This window comes from Macrosteles quadrilineatus, unplaced genomic scaffold (genome assembly GCF_028750875.1).
Source record: "Macrosteles quadrilineatus isolate MER2022 unplaced genomic scaffold, UCM_ALF_1.0 Scaffold_4__1_contigs__length_99947679, whole genome shotgun sequence".
Taxonomy (NCBI): Eukaryota; Metazoa; Arthropoda; class Insecta; order Hemiptera; family Cicadellidae; genus Macrosteles; species Macrosteles quadrilineatus.
In genome coordinates, this window is record NW_026542597.1 from 27,937,988 (window position 1) to 27,957,427 (window position 19,440).

At 35.4% G+C, this 19,440-nt stretch overlaps 1 protein-coding gene across 12 annotated transcripts in view; it reads right to left on the reverse strand.

Annotated features, from left to right (window-relative positions):
• LOC128991274 (uncharacterized) overlaps window positions 1-19,440 on the reverse strand; it is a 121,625-nt gene that overhangs the window by 9,170 nt on the left and 93,015 nt on the right. For 10 of the 12 annotated variants that reach the window (XM_054413994.1, XM_054413993.1, XM_054414005.1 and 7 more), the window contains 4 exons: window positions 14,614-14,653; window positions 13,485-13,544; window positions 12,333-12,555; window positions 5,835-5,993 (listed from right to left, as the gene is read on the reverse strand). In XM_054413994.1, the coding sequence (XP_054269969.1) occupies window positions 5,835-5,993; window positions 12,333-12,555; window positions 13,485-13,544; window positions 14,614-14,653 (482 nt within the window). Of the gene's footprint in view, window positions 1-5,834; window positions 5,994-9,519; window positions 9,621-12,332; window positions 12,556-13,484; window positions 13,545-14,613; window positions 14,654-19,440 lie in introns of those variants that run through there. The other 2 variants (XM_054413996.1, XM_054413995.1) reach the window with 2 other exon arrangements.

The following is a 19,440-nucleotide window of genomic DNA, read 5'->3' on the forward strand; positions in this document are numbered from 1 at the left end:
CCCCCCAAACCCAGAGGCGCAATCCCCCCCAACCAAAGGAGTAGGCGCGGCCCCCCAATTTATGTTGTCGTCTATAAAGACCTACACCCTCCCCCCACCAATTTATCTGGCAATTTTCCCTTTACCTCATAAAACGAGAATTTCAAGTATTTAGTAAACTTGAGGTACAAAAAACAAACTTACTGATAATCCAAGTTAAATGTTTAATAGGAAACGTCATTTAACAATAAAAAAATGCATCATTATATCTAACTAATGGTTGAATTAGAAGTTTTTAAATTTACAATTCCGAATTTGTATTGTCAGCCAACATGTGCTCAGTATTGCAATAGACAACGTCTTCAAAACGTTCAACAATATACTCGGTGAATTACTCTACTCAAACACAGTACTGTAACTGTACAATATATTAGGTGGCGTTAATTTTTACAGGGCTTAAGAATTCAAACAGCTTTAAGTGCATTATAATACTTATTGGCAAAAAGTATCTTGTTTCAAAATTACAGGCAGAGTCACGAAATAAGACAGACTTGTTGCTCGCCACTCCCAGACCAAGATGCATGGAGTAAAAGCCTTTACTCCGTACATCTTGCTCCCAGACTGCCTTCAGTGCCTTCTACAAAAAACGCCGGTCAAAATACCCACAATGCCTTAATTGCCACCAGGACAAAAGGTTTCTGTGACGAAGTAATCTTATAATTCATTTTGATAGCCCCAGGATTGCCTTTCTGACAAGATGCGTTTCTACCATTATTAGTTATGACTAATAGTCGAATATAGAATATATTCATAGTCATAACTAATAATATAGTCATCATAACCAATAATGGTAGAAACGCATCTTGTCAGACAATCCGTTTGTACACAAAACACGAAACGATAACAGATAGGCCTATCAATACACGCGTGTATATTGCCGCGGGCAGGACTGGAATTAAACTGAATCAGGTTATGACGGAAAGACGGTCTCTGGATTGTCGTCTGTGTTATCAAAAGATGATATTGGACTAATTGTAGTGACGGAGGAGATTGTTGAAAATATAATGGGATTCATAATTGAGTTTTCCATTCAAAATTATTGACAATGATAACCAATTTATATGCTGGATATAAATGATGGTCTCGAAATTCTACAGTACTGCACGAAAGGAAATTTATTAAATACTTTGAGGAGTTTGAAATTTATAAATACATAAAACTGGGGACAGCACACAATTTTTGAGTGAAAACACTCAATTAATTATGAATCCCATTTCAAACACTCTTACAATAGTCCAATATCAGCTGTTGAAAACGCAGACGACATCCAGAGACCACGGTCCGTCATAACCTGAACTGAACCTGATTCAGTTTACTTCCAGCCCTGCCGACGGCAATGTATACGCGTGAGGCCTATATCTGTAATCGATTCGTGTTTTGTGTTAAATGTTTGTAACGTATTCTTACGACACCTCCAGAAGGGGATCTTTATCTTTTGTAAATCCTGACGATGGCGGAGTTAAAGAACCACCAAAACATATGTAGCAAGTAAAATTCGACACTGGCATGTAAAGATTGTCTGACAAGGTGCGTTTATACCATTCTTAAAGCAATCTTAAAAGTTACAAACGGAAAAATGTTGGTGGTGTTGATAAGTGAGCTACTTAGAAACAGTTTTTCAGGCTGCTTATACAAAATTATACATTCATTATGACAGCTAGAAAAAAATATCCCCCCCTAAATCCCCTCAAAAAAGCCCCCCCCCCAAAGATTCCTGTGGCGCAAACGCGCCACGGTACCCCCCTCTGGGCACCCCTGACACTACAAAAATCTAGAGAATACTTTCAACAAAATTAAAAGAGTTTGGATTCCAATTGAACAAAGATAAATTCAAGTTTATGGAAGAAACAGTGACATATCTTGGGTTTATAATAACTAAAAATGGCTTACAAGTTTAGGATTTTTAAGTTCAAGGCATTGTCGATATGCCACAGCCATCAAATGTCAAATAATTGGAGGCATTTTTAGGGATGATTACATACTACTCCAAATTCATACCAGAATTTTCTAAAGTTTGTTATCCTTTAAATCAACTGCGGAAGAAAGGAGTAAATTGGTTGTGGACTGACCAATGTAAACGCAGTTTCAACAAATTAAAAGCCTTGTTAATGAATGCACCTATACTAACACATTACAATCCAGAGTTTCCTATCATTCTTGCTGCAGATGCATCAGCTGTAGGAATCGGTGCTGCAATTTTTCATAGATTTCCTGACAACTCTGAAAAGCTTATTGCATATGCTTCAAAAACATTGACTTCCACTGAAGCGAACTATTCTGAAATATAAAGAGAAGGGCTGGCCATCATTTTTGTGATAAAGAAGTTTCGCCCATATCTACTGGGAAAACATTTCATTTTACAGACCAGCCCTACAGGTCTGTCCCTTGCTTACAATTTTTGGATCTAAGAAAGGGGTACCTACCACAACTGCCAATAGACTTCAGCGTTGGGCACTGATACTGTCTAACTATACGTATGACATTGAATACATATCTACAAAAGATTTTGGCAAAGTCGATGGTTTGAGTAGATTACCGTCATTTCAACCTAATTCTTTTGATTCCAATGATGAGGGACACCATACAATAGTAGCGACAATTCAAACAGAAGTGCAGTCCGAGATCCCCATTACTTGTACTGAAATCGCTGAGGAGTCTGTTAAGGACCCTGCTTTGAAGAAGGTGATGCACTATGTAAAAGGTTGGCCTACTAAGTGTCCAGATGAGAACTTGAGGCCTTACTTTTCTAAGAAATATGCACTGACTCTACATAATAACTGTCTTCTGTGGGGAATAAGAACTGTTATTAACTTACATCATAGACTACTTGCATGAATCTCACAATGGCATGGTCAGAATGAAGTCTGAGGCTCGGGGTCATGTGTGGTGGCCAGGTATGGATGCTCTAATTGAACAGACGTGTCACCGTTGCCGTGAATGTAACTTGTTTGCTAAAAATTTACCAAGTAAAACACATCTAGTCAACTGGCCTAAAGAAAGTGAACCTTGGAGTCGAGTCCATTTAGATTTTGCTGGACCATTTTACGGACAAATGTTTCCATTAGTGGTTGACGCCTTCTCGAAATGGTCAGAAATAGTACCTATGTCCTCTATTACAACAGAAAACACAGTAGAAGCGCTCAAGAATTTGTTGTGTAAATATGGCATACCTAGAACAATCGTCTCAGACAACGGAACTTCATCAAGGTTGGTACTGATTTTGGAAAATGAAATTCCCTGACTTTTCCAGGTTTTCCAGACTGATATTATACTTTTTCCAGGTATACCGTAAGACGATATCAAATAGTCAGAATCAAGAATTATTAGAAAAAATGTAGGCCTAAACAGTTTACTCATAAAACCAATAAGAAAAGAATTAAACATCTGGAATCTGGAAAAGTAAGGGTACCAACTAACTTAACCTCACTCTTTATGTTCTACTTGGCCTTGACTTGACACTGGCAGATAGACGATACGGTGCTTCTGATACTGATGTATATCGATATTTTGCTTGCGATATCATCGGTTTATATCGGAAGAATTATGTGATATTGGAAAAATAACTACCATGCTTGTACCGGAGACAAAAAGTAGTACCAAACTAAACTATTAAATGTTTCAACTAACAGGATAAATATTTTTTCCTACAGTTACCTAACAATGTACATGTTCTCTCACTGATTTTAGAAAGCAAAGTGGCCAATTCGCTCATCAGTGAGACAATGTTAACATTGTCTCACTCTAATTACTTTGTCTCACTCCAGATTTGCAACGTGAAGGCATGAAATAGTGAGCGCGTAACTGCAGGCAACGTCGTATGCACGCGAAATACATTGGCAGCACTGGCTGTAAATCAGCTGGTCAGCTGTTGTACTGTTGTATTTGTCACTTCACATTAAATGTTATATTAAAAGTTCACTTCTGTGTAAAAATAGGTTATGTTTCTTTTCTTCACCAATTTATTTGTTTTATGGTAACTGTAGGAAAAGTATAATGTGCAACTCGAGTTCAAAGTACAATTTCCTCACTCGAGAAACCATTCCTCACACGCCTACGGCTCGTGAGTAAGGATTTCTCTCGAGTGAGTCAATTGCTCACTTTTCTCACTGGTTGCACAAATAACTATTTTACAAACTAATACAAGTGCAGTTTTTTTAGTTTATTAAAGTTTGAATCAGTATTGGTATAAATTCAATGAGAAATTGTATTCAGTATCGTATGTTTCCATACGTGGGATTATTATCCCGAAAACAGGATTTTTTAGAGCATGAGAGGGATTTGAAGTTTTGGGATAAAGCAGGAGTTTTGGCTATGACGTCCGTTTTTATTTACTATGCTTTATTTTAGTGAAAAACTAACCCCAATCAAAAAAATTACCTTAACAAAATATAATAGCAATGTTAAAACAACTATTTAAATGGGATATATGTCTAATTTAACACTTAGTTAAACATCAAAAATCTTAAGGGATTAAACGGGATTTCTTAACCCAGTGACCGGGATTATATTATTTGGTCGTGTAGAAACACTGGGAGCTCGGTGCGTTCAATTAAAGCCAGTAATCAGAGGGTGATGATAGAATGTCTGTCGATGTTCGATGTTTTTTATATCGATGGTAGGTTCCCGATGTTTTTGTTACATCGATGTTTTCGTCAAACTTCGATGTTTTTGACCAAGTATTGAGACATAGATGCAAAATGTAGCATATCTGTAAAAATGTTGTCTTTCAAGAGAAAATCCAGATTTTTTCCAAAATTCCCTGACTTTTCCCGACCAACCAAATTCCCTGACTTTTCCAGGTTTTCCCTGACCGTACCAACCCTGTTCATTTACTTCGCAAGGTTTTAAAGATTTCTGCCTGCGCATTAACATCAAACATACTACGACTCCAGTAGCTCACCCAAGTTCTAATGGACAAGTGGAGAAAACTGTAGATACCTTTAAAAGAGCTCTGAACAAATTACAGTACAATAAAGAGCCTAGCTTGTTCACAGACAACTTGAGGACATTTTGATTTCGCTATCGAGCTACACCTCACACTGCAACTACTGGACAAACACCAGGTTATATTTTTGTTTTCCATGAAAAGATTAAAACAAGCAGCTGATCACAAACGGCAAAATTACATCATTGCCGTCTTCTATCGTGACATCATTCTAGACGAGCATTAAGGCCTGTTTTTTTTAGTGTGGCCTTGCATAGAGTATAGAAGTGTTTGGTTATTTTTACGTTTCCCAACCTAGAAAAGCCTAAACAAGTCTTATCTCAATATCTGTCTGTCTGTGTGCCTTTCAATGATGTCAATGGTGACAACTTAGGGCTATGTTAAAGGAGTGCTAGTGCCATGGATCATTTAGTGACGTGATAGTGTTGGTTCATTGTGGCAATGGTATACTCATAATGCAGGTTATACAAGCGACATGGTCTTCAGCAAGTCCACGTTAGCCAAATGCTGAGTGTTGTTATAGTACAACAGTGCTAACACTGCAGCAGGTGCAACACAGAACCAGGTTATAAACAGCGATGTCAATGCACACCTAAAAAACTTGCGTAGTACATGGTTTAGCTCAGATTATGTATCCTTAAATATTACAGAATGTTCCAAAACATTTTTTTCTGAGACAGTCAAGCGACTACGTATTGCTGGACCACTTGGCATATGAGCATATCTAATTAAGATTTATATTTTTCATATTTTAAAAGATAGGCCATTACAAAGATAGAATAAACATTGTTTAGCAAAATATTCTTTTAAGTTGGCATAATATCTGTATACTATAAGTAAAACAACTTACGCTTCTTTTCATTGTATTTTCTTTTCCTTGCCCGCAAATAAGCCTTTCGAGCAGGCCCAACAATTTTAGGCTTTCTCTGTTCTTTTTTGGTAAATTCTTGTTTTATCAGTTCTATTTTAATATCTGTCTCATCACGGTTACCTGTGTTCTGATCTGCGACTGAAAAACATTTAAAATATCTTACAAAAGGTAAGATTCAAGGTATCATACAAGATACCTAAGAACAAGAACTAGGTACAAATACCTAGTTATCATAAGAAAATCAAATTATAATCTATATAAATAAAATTAGAGTTTTGTCTGTACATTGCTCAGAATTATAAATTTTTAGATTATTTTTTCGTTTTATACATTAAAGAAGCCGAAACAAGTCTCATCTCTATTTCTGTCTGTCGGTCGTCTGTTACGGCCCAAGAGGCATTTTACGCGGCCTTCTCCTGAAAAACGAGAGTACCTATCAAGATTCAAATCATTTTAATGTATTCACTGGATTGGCGAGATTGTCTTTAGCCATTAAAATATGGCCTCACTATTTTTTAAATAAAATGACGGATGTTTAAAACCCCGATTTCGTGCGATTTTTGTCAAGTTTTTTCCTGATGTCCATCACATAATCATCTATGAAATAACGAACAGCTGTTCGGATCAAGATTATTTTTTCTAGCTGTCACTGATATGTTTACATTAAATGTTGTTTACAAATACCGCAAACGATTCCAATAACGTTTTGAAAGCAAAACCCAAACCAAGTGAGATTAAAAACGAGTTTCCTTACATAAAGGATTTAATTAATCGAAAGTTCAATAATGTGTATTGTAACCGTAAATGAAATTAGAGATTCTTTGTGTATACAATTTTTCTGAAGTTTTTATAACCGGGAAAAAGGCCTTGAATCAGTGTTGTATAGGGCTGGGAACTTGCATTTATAAAATCATCGTCGCCAATAGCTTACTAACAAGGTTTTCACTCATTGACGGTGTTTCAATGGCAGTTGTGTGAAGTGTAAAGTGAAAAATCATAACTGCAGTGGGGGATTGTAACAGAGGTTTGCGGGTTTACGGATGATGCTAAACTAGCTTTTCCAATGTGTCACTTTCGGTTTCTACTCACCGCTATGTGCTGCAATCGCTGGACCATACAGCCAATAAGCCCATAAACTGTATCTTGGGTACGTAGGCCTACCCAATTATTTGTCGCATGACAACCTATTCGACGACGATCCTTGATACCGGCACTTTTCCCTACAATACATGGCCTTACTAATTAGGAAATAAAATTAAAAACTTTAAAAAACACAACATTGTGTGATTTTTTCACATTTCCTTCTTATGTTAACTACATATACGATACATAGTTTAGAGAATACGCAATCTTTTAAATAGCCTAACAAAAATCTCTTTGGATGAGATTGTTTTGTTCAAACTGTCACCAAAATGCTTACATAAAAAGTTGTTTACAAATAAAATAATTCAATAAATGAGAAATAACTTTGATAACTTTTTGCCAGAAAATCCAAAACCAAGAGAGATTAATATCCTCGGAACTGGATTAACGCATTTAATTGGTCGGATGTACTATAGTTCTTAACTGTAAACGTTGGTTTTTGGAACTGTTATTTTCCTTAGAACCGGTGGTATCAACAAGAATAATTTTTACGTACCAACACATCACTATTTACTAGGGATGGACGAGATTGGATTTTTAGTTCGAGACGAGACGAGACGAGATTTTTTATTTCTCATAAAATTTCGAGACGAGATCGAGACGGGATTTCCCTTCTCATACACAACGGGAAATGCACGTTCACAATTTTTATCTGATTTTTTAACATTGTTAGATGACTGTTTAAATACAAAAATAATGATAATAGGCAAGAATATTTACAATCTTTTATTAAAAAACATCAGCATAACATTTTTTTATTACACAGAGGATACGTGTCCGGTAACCAGACGTGGATTAGGCGTCCGGTAACCAGACGTGGATTAGGCGTCCGGTAGGGGGTCCCGGAACGCCATTACCACAATGATACGATGATCAGCCATCAGTGTTCGTGGTATAGTGGATAGAGTGCTCGGCTAATATGCGAGAGGTCCCCGGTTCGAAACTCATCGGTACCTTTAACTTTTTGTCACAAATTTTGCTTTGAATGTAATTTCTTCTTAACTGTACATCTTTTGTTAGAATTTTCGGCATTTATAATTTTATGTTATGAAGAGAATTGAACCTTGATTTGATTTTTTTCACTATCAGCAAGTTTGGTTGGTTAGGTTAGGTTATGACAGTAACTGCCGGACGCCTAATCCACGTCCGGTTACCGGTCGCGTATCCTCTGCGTTTTTATTAATCACGCCTAACTTATTAAAAATGCCTACGATTAGGAAACATAGTGATATCAGTTAGGATAGAGTTCAACTTATCCTAAAATAAAATAAATCATAAAATAAAAGCAATATTAATTTTTATAAAATAGTTAGGTACTTGTTTTGAATTTTTATAGTAATAAAATATTCCTCACACTGCTTACACTTAACAAAACTTCTCAAATGTTATTAAAGTAATATTATTAAAATAATTAAAGAAATATTTACATTTAAAGAATTAATTAAATAAGAACGCCTTCGCAAAGGAAACGCAACTACAACACGCTCCTGTATTGCGGGTATTGCATTGACTTTATGCAGGCGTTTTTTTTTTTTTTTTTTTTTTTTTTTTTTTTAATTCTCGTCTCGGTAAAAATCTCGGCCAAAAAGAAATCTCGTCTCGTGTAACGAGATTTAAAATTTCCCAAAAATTTCCCGAAATTTCGAGACTTGACCATCCCTACTATTTACAAATTAGTTATCGTTAGTGTTGCACCTTATTTATTACAGTAGTATTAAATTTAACTGATGTCTTACTGTATAAGTCTTGCTTTTTCTTTATATGTCATAATATTAGGTTTATATATAATAGTTTTGCCAGCACGCCTGAAAATATGCAAACCAACTGCTGTTCTTTATATAATAAGGTTTCAACTGACTACTATACGATCCCCGTGCGTAGAACGGGCAAACAGCTAGTCTATATCTATAAAAGAGGAACTATGTATGTATGTGTGTATATATGTATATACGTTATGGACTCTGAATCCGCTTTACAGATTGTATTGAAACTTTCAGGCATTATTAAGCATCTTTCAAGGATGGTTTGAGTGAAGTTTGGTGCAGATCCGTCAAAATGGCTCCGCCCCAGAGGGTTTTAAGGTTGATTTGATCATGTGTCTAAATACAATGCTTTCATAAATTTAAGTCAAACATGCATTTAAACGGTCCGTTTTTACAAGCTTTTGGGGACGTCGGTTTAACCGGAAAACCTGTTATCCAGACTGGCCTCGGTCCCGAGGAGTCTGGATAAGAGGGAGTTCCATAATTTCATGTATACAAAATGAAAGCAATAATTAAATGACAACTCCAAAAAAGTATTTAGAATATAAAACTAAAAATGTATTTCTTACAGGCCCAAATAGTTGATAAGTTATTTTATATCATAAAAATCAAAGGATCGTTATACACAGTGTTTATTTTGATTGTTAAAGCAATATAAAGGAAACTCACCTTTTATTTACTTTAGCTTTTATTATTTAAGCTACAGTGGAATTTCAATTTATTATGATGGAAATTTTCACCTGGCAATCCACAACACATTATTTCTTTTTACACTAGATGGTAAAAATTACTGATTTATAATAGCTTATACTTGCATAAAAAACCTGACCTTTTTTGCCCAAAGAAGAAATACGAAAATCTGAAAAAATCATCACATTAGTGATTGATTAGTGATTGATAGACCTCTGAGGATAAAACCATGTTGGAGAGTTGTAATCCAGAACTTCACATGATGGAAAATCCTGTCATACAACCAGGCTTTGAACAGCTTCGCTGGTGTGGATAAAATAACAGCCGGTCTGTAGTTTTTTAAATCACTCTTTTCCCCATGAATAGGGACAACTTTTGTAGTCTTCCAAAGATTCATCAAATACAACCCACTAATAGACAAATTGAAAATGTTTAGATGAGGCTTAACTTACAGCTCAGCACAACCTTTAAATATAAAAGAAGGGACACCATCAGGGCCTACAGAGCGTTTGGGTTTAATTTTTTTTAATGCCAACAGCAACTCCTCCTCAGTGATGTCACCAAATGCGAGATAACCAGAGTGTGCATGGACAGAGCAGACCGCCTGGCTATACAACTCCTCAACATCGATGGGAACGTAAACAGATTGGAAGTAGCAAAGGCCTCTGTTATTGCAACTTACTTCACCTCCTCCCCGTCCAGAGTCATTGCAGCTGCTCGACTATCACTCGCTCTTAGCCTCATATGTGTCCTTAAATGCGATAACTTGAGTAATTTTTGTCGATTTTCATTAAATTATGCTTGAAGGTGAAGGGCGGGATAAACTTGAATGAGTTCACGAACCAGCATGATTGGTACTTGGGAACAAAGTTTAGGAGGGGTTTTTATTGGGTAAAAATTTTTTCCCCATTTTTGACCCTCAAAACCTAAATTTTGAAATTTCTTATACAACCATTTTGTAGATCTTTTTGTGTTTTCATGTGCTTAACGGTATTAACGGTTATGGAAAAATTCCAATATTTTGATAAAACTTGGCAAATTTATTTATTTTATACTAAGCTATAAATATTTTACAAAAAAAAAAAAAACATGCTTTACAGTAGAACGTCGATTATCCGAATTAATTGGGGATTGGGGGTGTTCGAATAACTGATTTTTTGGAAAATCGGTCATTGACGGGAAAAATACGGGGAACGGGAAATGACGGGAAGGGATAGCGGCGGGCGGCGATTTGCCGATTTCGCGTCGTGCCGATGTGCGAGTACTCGAGATTTCGAGTTCGAGTCGACTACGGCTTTGAAACTGGAGCTTATTTTTTAACTCGGCAGTTTCAAGTCGAGTTTGGTTTAAATTGGTAAAAAATCAATATTTGTTAAAATGTAACTTGTGTTTACATAAAATACTGGATAATTTTTACTACTGTAGATTCTACAGTAATACAAATATTTTTACAGTGTAGAAATAAGCAAGAGGTAGTTGTCCTAACCCATTTATTTAGCTATTACAACAGAATAGGTCAACTCAAAGCAGTCGCCGACTGACTGGCAATGGAAAACAATAGAAGGGAGGGAGGGGTTGTGCAATGACCTTGAAGTGAGCGGGCATAATAACAGAGAATGAAGTAGGGGTTTGGGGGGAAGGGGGAGGGTCAGACCTTTGAGCTATATTTAGACTAGACTTTCACCACTTAGCAGCCGTGCGGTGGCGTAGCACTACGGCCAGTTGTGATTTGCGCGCAATTTTATTGATTTTTGCTTCTTTCTTCCTTGTTTCGGTTAACCGACGGTTCGGATGACCGGGCTTCGGATAATCGACGTTCTACTGTATTACCTTCCTATGCTCGTTTTTGCTCAACTCAACATTTGGAAGTTGCTGCCATCAAACTCGAATGCAATATCATTGTAGTCAGTGTTTATAGATCACCTAATGGTGATGTAAATATATTCCTCAATCAGTTTGAAAGGTTATTATGTCTCCTTTTAAGTCTTAAATCGTCTTCCCTTGTCATCGGAGGGGACTACAATGTAGATTTGGTGGCTGATTTTACCAAACCGATCCAGCGTGAACTTGCAAGACTTGAGGCAGTTCAACTTACATCCAACCAACTCTACGCCTACAAGAGGTAATGCAGTTCTCGACTGATCTCAATTATACCAGTTATATTACTACAGTTATGGAGTATGGCCTTTCCGACCATGCTGCAGTTAACTTAGACATACGCCTAGCCTATTCCGAGAAAACTTATCTTGAACAGTCCAACTCTCTTGTATACCATAGGCCCATAACAGAAGCCCGAATAAATAACTTCTTCCAGTTTTTAAGCAGTGAAAAATTGACCCAGACAACTCCGGGTTTTGCTGCTAGTTTTTACCTTATAAGTTGTTTAAAAACAACAGAATAATTTGTATAATCAATCATTTGTCAAAAAAGAGATTCTTTGATCATAGGTGGTGCGGGGTAAAGTTTTCCTACAATAATCCAGTAAATAAAGGTCTCTTAACTTACAAACGGTCCGGAAGTTGTACATTTTTTATATGTTGTCTAGGATGGTAAGTAGGTGTTTAAAATGCAAAATGCACAATTTCCCCCCGCTGTGCCCACCGCCATATTGGAAAAATAACCTTTATCTCAGTTTTGGTGCGTTTTAGCAAAAAACAAGTCTTAGTCAATGTGTAGACAAAAAATAAAAAATTTACAACTACCAGACCGTTTGTAAGTTCACCCCCCCCCCCCCATTTTTGTCTTTATTTAATGGACTATAAAGAGATACAGTATAACCTTTCCTTTTGCTGTGTCATCCTGATGTGAAGCACAGCTATAGCTAATAGTCATTAGTCAATATATACATGTCTTAAGGTTACAGAACAAACAATAACATTACCTGCGTGTGAAACCATGGAATGCCTTTTCAAATCTATACTTGAGTGGAAGTCCAAGTTACATTTTTGACATGTGAAATTCGTAGTGGGATTTTTGAGGCTACAGTATTCAGTCATTGATTTGCCATCCGCAATAGGCAAGGTATTCTTGTCTGTTGGAGAGATTTGTTCACAAATTTGCATCGCTCCCAGATGATTTTGTGGTGGATCTGGTTCTTCAGGGATCTAAAACAAACAATCCTATCAAACAACTAATTATTAATAGACTTTAATTATCCTAATACTATAAGATATCACCTATCTTAGTATATTCCTATGTCAAGTGCTTATTAAAAAAAAATATTTATAGCTACTAGTAACCTGTGTTACTTTGTGACTTCAAAATCTGTGATAAATTTGATATATATATAGTTAGTTGAAAACAATTATTTCTCATCATATCCCTATTATTTGCATTGTGTGTGAGTGATCTTTTCGAGTTATCTTAAAAAAATTACAAATACTAATGAAACATCCTATGAAAACACAAAATCTAACGCAAGTCATTTTCTTCTTTACATTTTAAACAAATAACATTAGGCTAAAATATTTTACTTGAATTCATTATAAAATCAATCAAACACATTATGAAAACAAAAAAAACCTATCACAGCACAAAATCTAATGCAAGTCAATGTCTTCTTTACATTTTATACAAATAAGAAGATTACGACATTCAAGTGAATTCACTGAAACATCATCAACTACAGATAACCCCATTTTTGTACGGATGTAAACAAAATTGTATGATTGCCATCTGTTTTGGATGTAAACAACACTGACAAAGCAACCAGCATAAAACAGCATCTGTGGCGCTTTAGAGGTTAGCTCATCAATAAATATATGTTTCATTAGGAGGGTGTCCTCTAAAACAGAGAAATTTCTTCTAGCCTGTGACGTCCCTGCTTTTTTGGTCCAGAAAGGGGCACCTACAGTTTAAGGTTGGTTTAAAGCCCTGTGCCAAGACATTCTTACGTAGCTAAAAATTATCAGTGATTGGCTAGTCTTGAACTCAGGCCTTCATGACTAGAGTCCTTCACTGAAACCTAGAGACCAGCTGAGGTGTGAAGGTCGGCTAAGTAACATACTAAGAACTAGCATGACTAAGTTAATACCTCCGATTTGCATACAGTACCGGTGATATCTACTTTTATATCTTGCAGCTCCTTACTTTCCTAAAACAAAACAAAAATACATTGTGTAGCTGTAGAAGATTTTCATTAATCGAAATGAAAATATAAATTTGAAATAAAAACTTCACCAATATTTTTAGAATTTTTAATTTCATGAGGCCTTTTGCCAGCTATGCTGATAACTAGTTTTGTGATGTATAGCTGGCAAAAGGCCTCATGCAATTCAAAATTCTAAAAATATTGGTGAAGTTTTTATTTAAAATTTATATTAATTCCAATATTACCAGTTCTTGTTGAAGAAATGAAAATGATAAATATTTCACAATGTTTAACATTTTCAAGCTGTTTAGTTTGGATTTAATTTAAAAGTAATAAACTAGTAAATACCAAAAAACAGTTAACCGTATGTAGCTAGTACTACGGTGTACCGTTAGCTGCAGTTTTGAAAAAAAAAAATATTTTTCAAATAAAATAATACCTCAATTTTGAAGTAATACCTTTCCATTTCTCTAGCAAAGAGTAGCTATAAAAATTACAGTATAAGTTATCCGCTTCTAAGCCGTGTTCACACAAAACCATTTGACCGGCAGGTATTCTGCCCCCAGGTAACTTGAAATACACTAGAGGCAAGAAACCTGTCTACTGGCCTTGTTTAAATGTGGTTTTAGGACCTGCCAGATTATATTGATGATTTGTATATTTTTCTGGAAATAAAAAATCATGTTTCTTGTACATATAACATGAAAATATAGACAAATTCTTATAAAAGGGTTGCATTTGTTCCAATTTTAAGACGTCTATGTTGATTAGATTAAGAAAGGTTAATCTATTGATTAAAAAATAAAATTGTATGTAGACCATTTCAAAAAGAGTAGCATATATTTTTATTTTTAAATATATTTTGATTTTTCTCAGAAAATCTAAAAAAAAAAGAAATTCCAATCACATGTTTTATTTACAGTGTGGGTTGAAAATAGAGAAGTCTATACATTAATTATTTTTGTTTGAGTTTTCGACCACTGGAAAACCTCTAGTTCTTATAAAACTGATGAGTATGATGTGTCTTTTAAAAAAACAATACAAGGTGAAGGTAAAAAGATTCATGACTTACCTCAATTTCAATTTCAAAGGTGTCTTCGAGTCCTGTATCCCTAAAATTTTGAAATATGGTTCAGAATCAAGGCATGTACAATAAAACAACAAAAGGTATGCAAGACACTCAATGTCTTTTTTTTAGCTATTTATGCCAGAGTATAGAAAAAAGTCAACAATCTATTAAAGTTTTGTGTAAGAGAACAATCCAAACACTGGTCTTGATACTACAGTATCTACTGTCGAAAAAAAAAAACTTTAGACACTCGATTTTGGAGCTCTACAGAAAAGTAAGACCGAACTACTATAGAATAGAATAGAATAGAATGTTTGTTTATTTTCTCTTTCAGATCGGATACATATAAGTACACAGGTCACAATTATTGCACAACAAATTCACATTAATAAAAAGATACAAAACAAATGAAGTTGATTAGGACTAAGAATAATTATGCTATTTTCAGTCCGTTGATCTCACCAGGCTGACATATGACAAATTCAGAAAACAAAAATAAATCATCTTAAACATGAAAAGAACATCTGCTATGTACAATAAGCGTGACCTACAAATTTTAACGTAATAACACACTACTCAGAACAACACAGAGTATATCTAAATTTGTGTTGTTTCATTCTACATAGTCCTGAAAAAACCTATTCCCTTTCACCCTGTTATTTTTACTTTACATAAATTGTTTTGTTGGTTACTTTTGTAACAAAAACTTTTCTTATAAAGTGCAGGAGTGTTTAGGAAGATCATTGTAAATAATATATGCAATTGACTCAAGAGTTAGTAGCCCATCCCTGCCCAGTGTCCAGGTGTTTAAACGGCAACACTGTACGGGGTAAGCGCCCAGTCAGAGGCGGTGCTAGTCTGGAAGTTCCGTATTCGGCTGCTACCAAATTAAATGTTAATTGATATAAATAATATGCTTAACAATGTGGTTGAGCAGTATCAATATTTCAAACTAGCTGTGTACCCGTTCTACGCACGGGGATCTTATAATATTCAGTTGAAACCTTCTTATATAACGAACAGCAGTTGGTTTGCATATTTTAAGATATGCTGGCCAAACTATTATACATAGCTTCATTTTATGTTGTTTTTTGTTGTTCCGGATCGGTATGACAATCAATAAAAGGTTAAATTACCTCTGTGTCTGCCGGTCGATCCTATAACGGTAGGCTTACTTTTATTTTTACTATCTGATCTCGTTTGCATGGCTCAATCACGTCCTGGTTGAAGTTCGTTCGCTACGCTCACTCACCTGTATGTTGGAGCTCGTTCGCTGCGCTCACTTTGCTCACTTGCCTTCAGGTTAGCTCGTTCGCTACGCTCACTCGCCTCCAGGTTGCAAATTAGCTGTTGTCATAAATGTAAAAGAAATAATAGTGCTAGTGCTGCACCCTGTTGGTAATCCTTGTAACTTTAATGCTATTGAACATCACAGAACAGAACCAACTTGTTTAATTGAAACAGCTGTTAAGATTCAATAATTTCATTTCTCATAAGGTTAACATGGGCTTCCAGAAATTCCACGTCAAAAATCGACAAAAACTTGATTTTCAAGGGTTTACTGTTAAATATCTAACTGTCTCATATTCGATGAAATACGTCTAAAACCATCTCATATATGTATAGTATTTGGAAAATAAGTTTCAGGCGGGACAGTGCTATAGTTATTGAGGAGTAGTTGTAATAAAGTGCGTATTTTAGCGTTACCAAGAGAATGACAGATAGACAGACAGACAGACAGACAGACAGACAGACAGAAATTGAGATAAGGTTTGATTCGGTTTCTCTGACCTATGAAATGTAAAAATAACCAAAAAGTTCATTATTCTAAGCAATGTACAGACAAAACTCTAATTTTATTTATATAGATAACAAACCAATCAATCTCCTTCAAAACATGCTTTTAATTTTTTTTCTAGCAATTGCCACTTTTGAACAAAAGTTAACTTACAAAATTGTTTTAATTTACAAAGTGAGTCTGATGATGATGAAAGATTCGATGAGACAAGGACAAATCAATCGGACAAGGAATGACAATCTCAATCGCAATCTAAACTTGCTCTAAAAAACTGCAAGATCAGGAATGTGGCTCATAAAACAAAGCCCAAATCATCGGCACAGCAAAAAAACTTCACTGCTAAAAATAACTCCAAAAATAATACACTTGAACTCCATATGTCAAAACAAAAGAAACAAGAGGATTACATCAGAGTTACATTGTGTTCAGACAGCCAAGGGAAAATGTTGGCGTCCACAATAAATAATATAAGCTATGGAAAAATAGATGTGTTTGGGTATGTACGACCTAATATCACTCTGATTGATGTCATCAAATCATCCTCAATAGAAAAAACTTTGAACACACCACTAATAGTTATAGGGGGAAGTAATGACAGCCTGAATAATAGTTATTCTAACATTTTCACAGAGTTGGAGGAGAAATTAGTGTCTGTCAGTAAAACCAGACCAGTGTTCATCACAACGATTCCTGTAAGATATGACAGACATCCAAACAGCATTGAAAACATCCAGTTAAATTTAGTCAATAAATACATATTAGAGCTAGTAGCAAAATTAGAAAATACTTTCATAATTAATCTCAATTTTGTAACTAGGGCAGATTTTACAACACATGGTCTCCACATAAACAATAGAGGCAGGGCTAAACTGGCCCGTGTAGTCATCAAAACTCTCTCCCAGTGGCCTTTGAACCGAAACAGATCTTGTCAGCCACCTTCAAATGATCCTTAAGAATACAGCAATCAACAAGTACAAACTTCATGGAATACAAACAAAAAATTTAATTCACAAAACTAATGTAAAATGACACTGACAGATAAACCAATGTTTGATATTATAGCACAATACCGGCATCATGAATCAGTTGGGTTTGCACACAGCATATCGGCAGACTTTAATCACCCTCGACACATGACAGCAGGGGTGGCAGTGATTTTCAAAAATCACTTTGGGAAACCTGAACCACATCACCGTGTCTCAAGTCATCTGGCAGCTCAACACCAGAAACCGGGTGCTACTGTGTACAGCCTGATTACAAAAGATAACTATAATGGAAAACCAAATATGAAGGACTATCATGCTGCTTTTAAGGAATTGACAACACATTTTAAAGAACAGAACTTAACACATCTGATTTGTTCGCCAGTTGGTTGTGTTAGAGATAATATATCCTTTGAGGATTTCCTAAAAAACCTAACAACTTTTCAAAATGAAACAGGAGCAAAAGTCACCATTGTGTCGTACTTTCAAAAGTCATTGAGAAAGTTAAGAAATGGTTTATCACACGATGAATTTAACAACCAAATAAAGACTTTTATCCATGGGCATCAACTGAATCAAGATAAAGAGACAATGAACAGCTCGTCTGATGCAAGGAAAGAAAACTGTCACACCACCTATGACGGCAACCTGTACCTCTCCTGCCTTGGAACCAACGGCCGACACTGCGACTCTGTCTGACCAGCCTTCACTGACATCAATGGAGGAACCACAGAATGGAGAAGTTATAAGTGTAGTGCCCGGCGACCTCACGTTTTGTGAGGCGCCAAAGCAGAGTAAAAGTGAGAGTGCTAAAAGTGTTGTCAAAGGGAAACCATCAGCGAGCGCCATATCTGAAGTTGCTCAAAATATTAATCAGGAGGTTGGGGCTTTAAACTCCCAGCAGACAGTTGCAAGAGATCCAATATAATAAACAGTAAAGGGGCTATTCTTTCAATATATCACCAGAACATAAGGGGCTTACAATCTAAAATAGAATCCATGGAAATTAGAAGAAATTAAACCAAATTTAATTGTGTTAACAGAACACCATATGTCAGAAGTAGAATTTAATAACTTAAAGTTGAATAACTACAATGTTTGTAATTACTATTCCAGAAAGTCAACTATTGGGGGTGGAGTTGCAATACTGTCTGATGGGAGTTTTAAGTGTAAACCGTTGGTAATTCAACAGTTACATGATTTATGTATAGATAAGATGTTTGAGTGCTGCCTAGCCTTAGTGAAATGTAAAAATTTAAAATTTGTTTTAATGGGTATATACAGATCACCATGCTGTAGCTATTTAGAATTTAATGATAGGCTGGACTTAGCAATTCAAATAGTTCTTAAAAATCATAAAAATGTAACCATAGCGGGGGTTTTTAATATTAACATTTTGGAGAGTGGGAAACCTAAGAGGGAATTAGTAAATGTGTTAAAACGGTATGGTCTGAGGTACTATGTCAACTTTCCCACTCGGGTAACAGAAGAGACCAGCACAGGTATTGACAATGTAATAACTAATATAAACTGTGATAGAGTAGAAGTTGAGGGGATTGTGACTGCTCTCTTTGACCATGACGGGCAAATACTAAATAGCAGATGAAAATAGTAAGAAACATAATAACTTTACTATAAAGTACAAACAGACCTTTTCACACAAAAATCTGGAAATATTCAAAAACTATTTGGGAATGGAAGACTGGTATGATGTCTATTATGCAAATGTCGAGGATAAGTTCAATGCTTTCTTCAAAACTTTTATGTACCGTACTATTTCAATCTTATATTTCCTAAGACAAAAACTAGGATAAAACTTACAATAATAACAATTGGATCACAGATTGTCTAAAAGAAGAAAGAAAAGAAGTAATAAATTTATTTAAAATAGCAAGGCAAACAAAAAACAAACATTTAAGTAATAAAGCTAAACAAGAAAATAAAACATTTAAATCAAGGTTAACTGAAACAAAAAAGATTTTTTTGAAGAACAAAATTTCAAAATCAACCTGTATTGGAAAAACAACTTGGGGAATAATTAAATCAGAG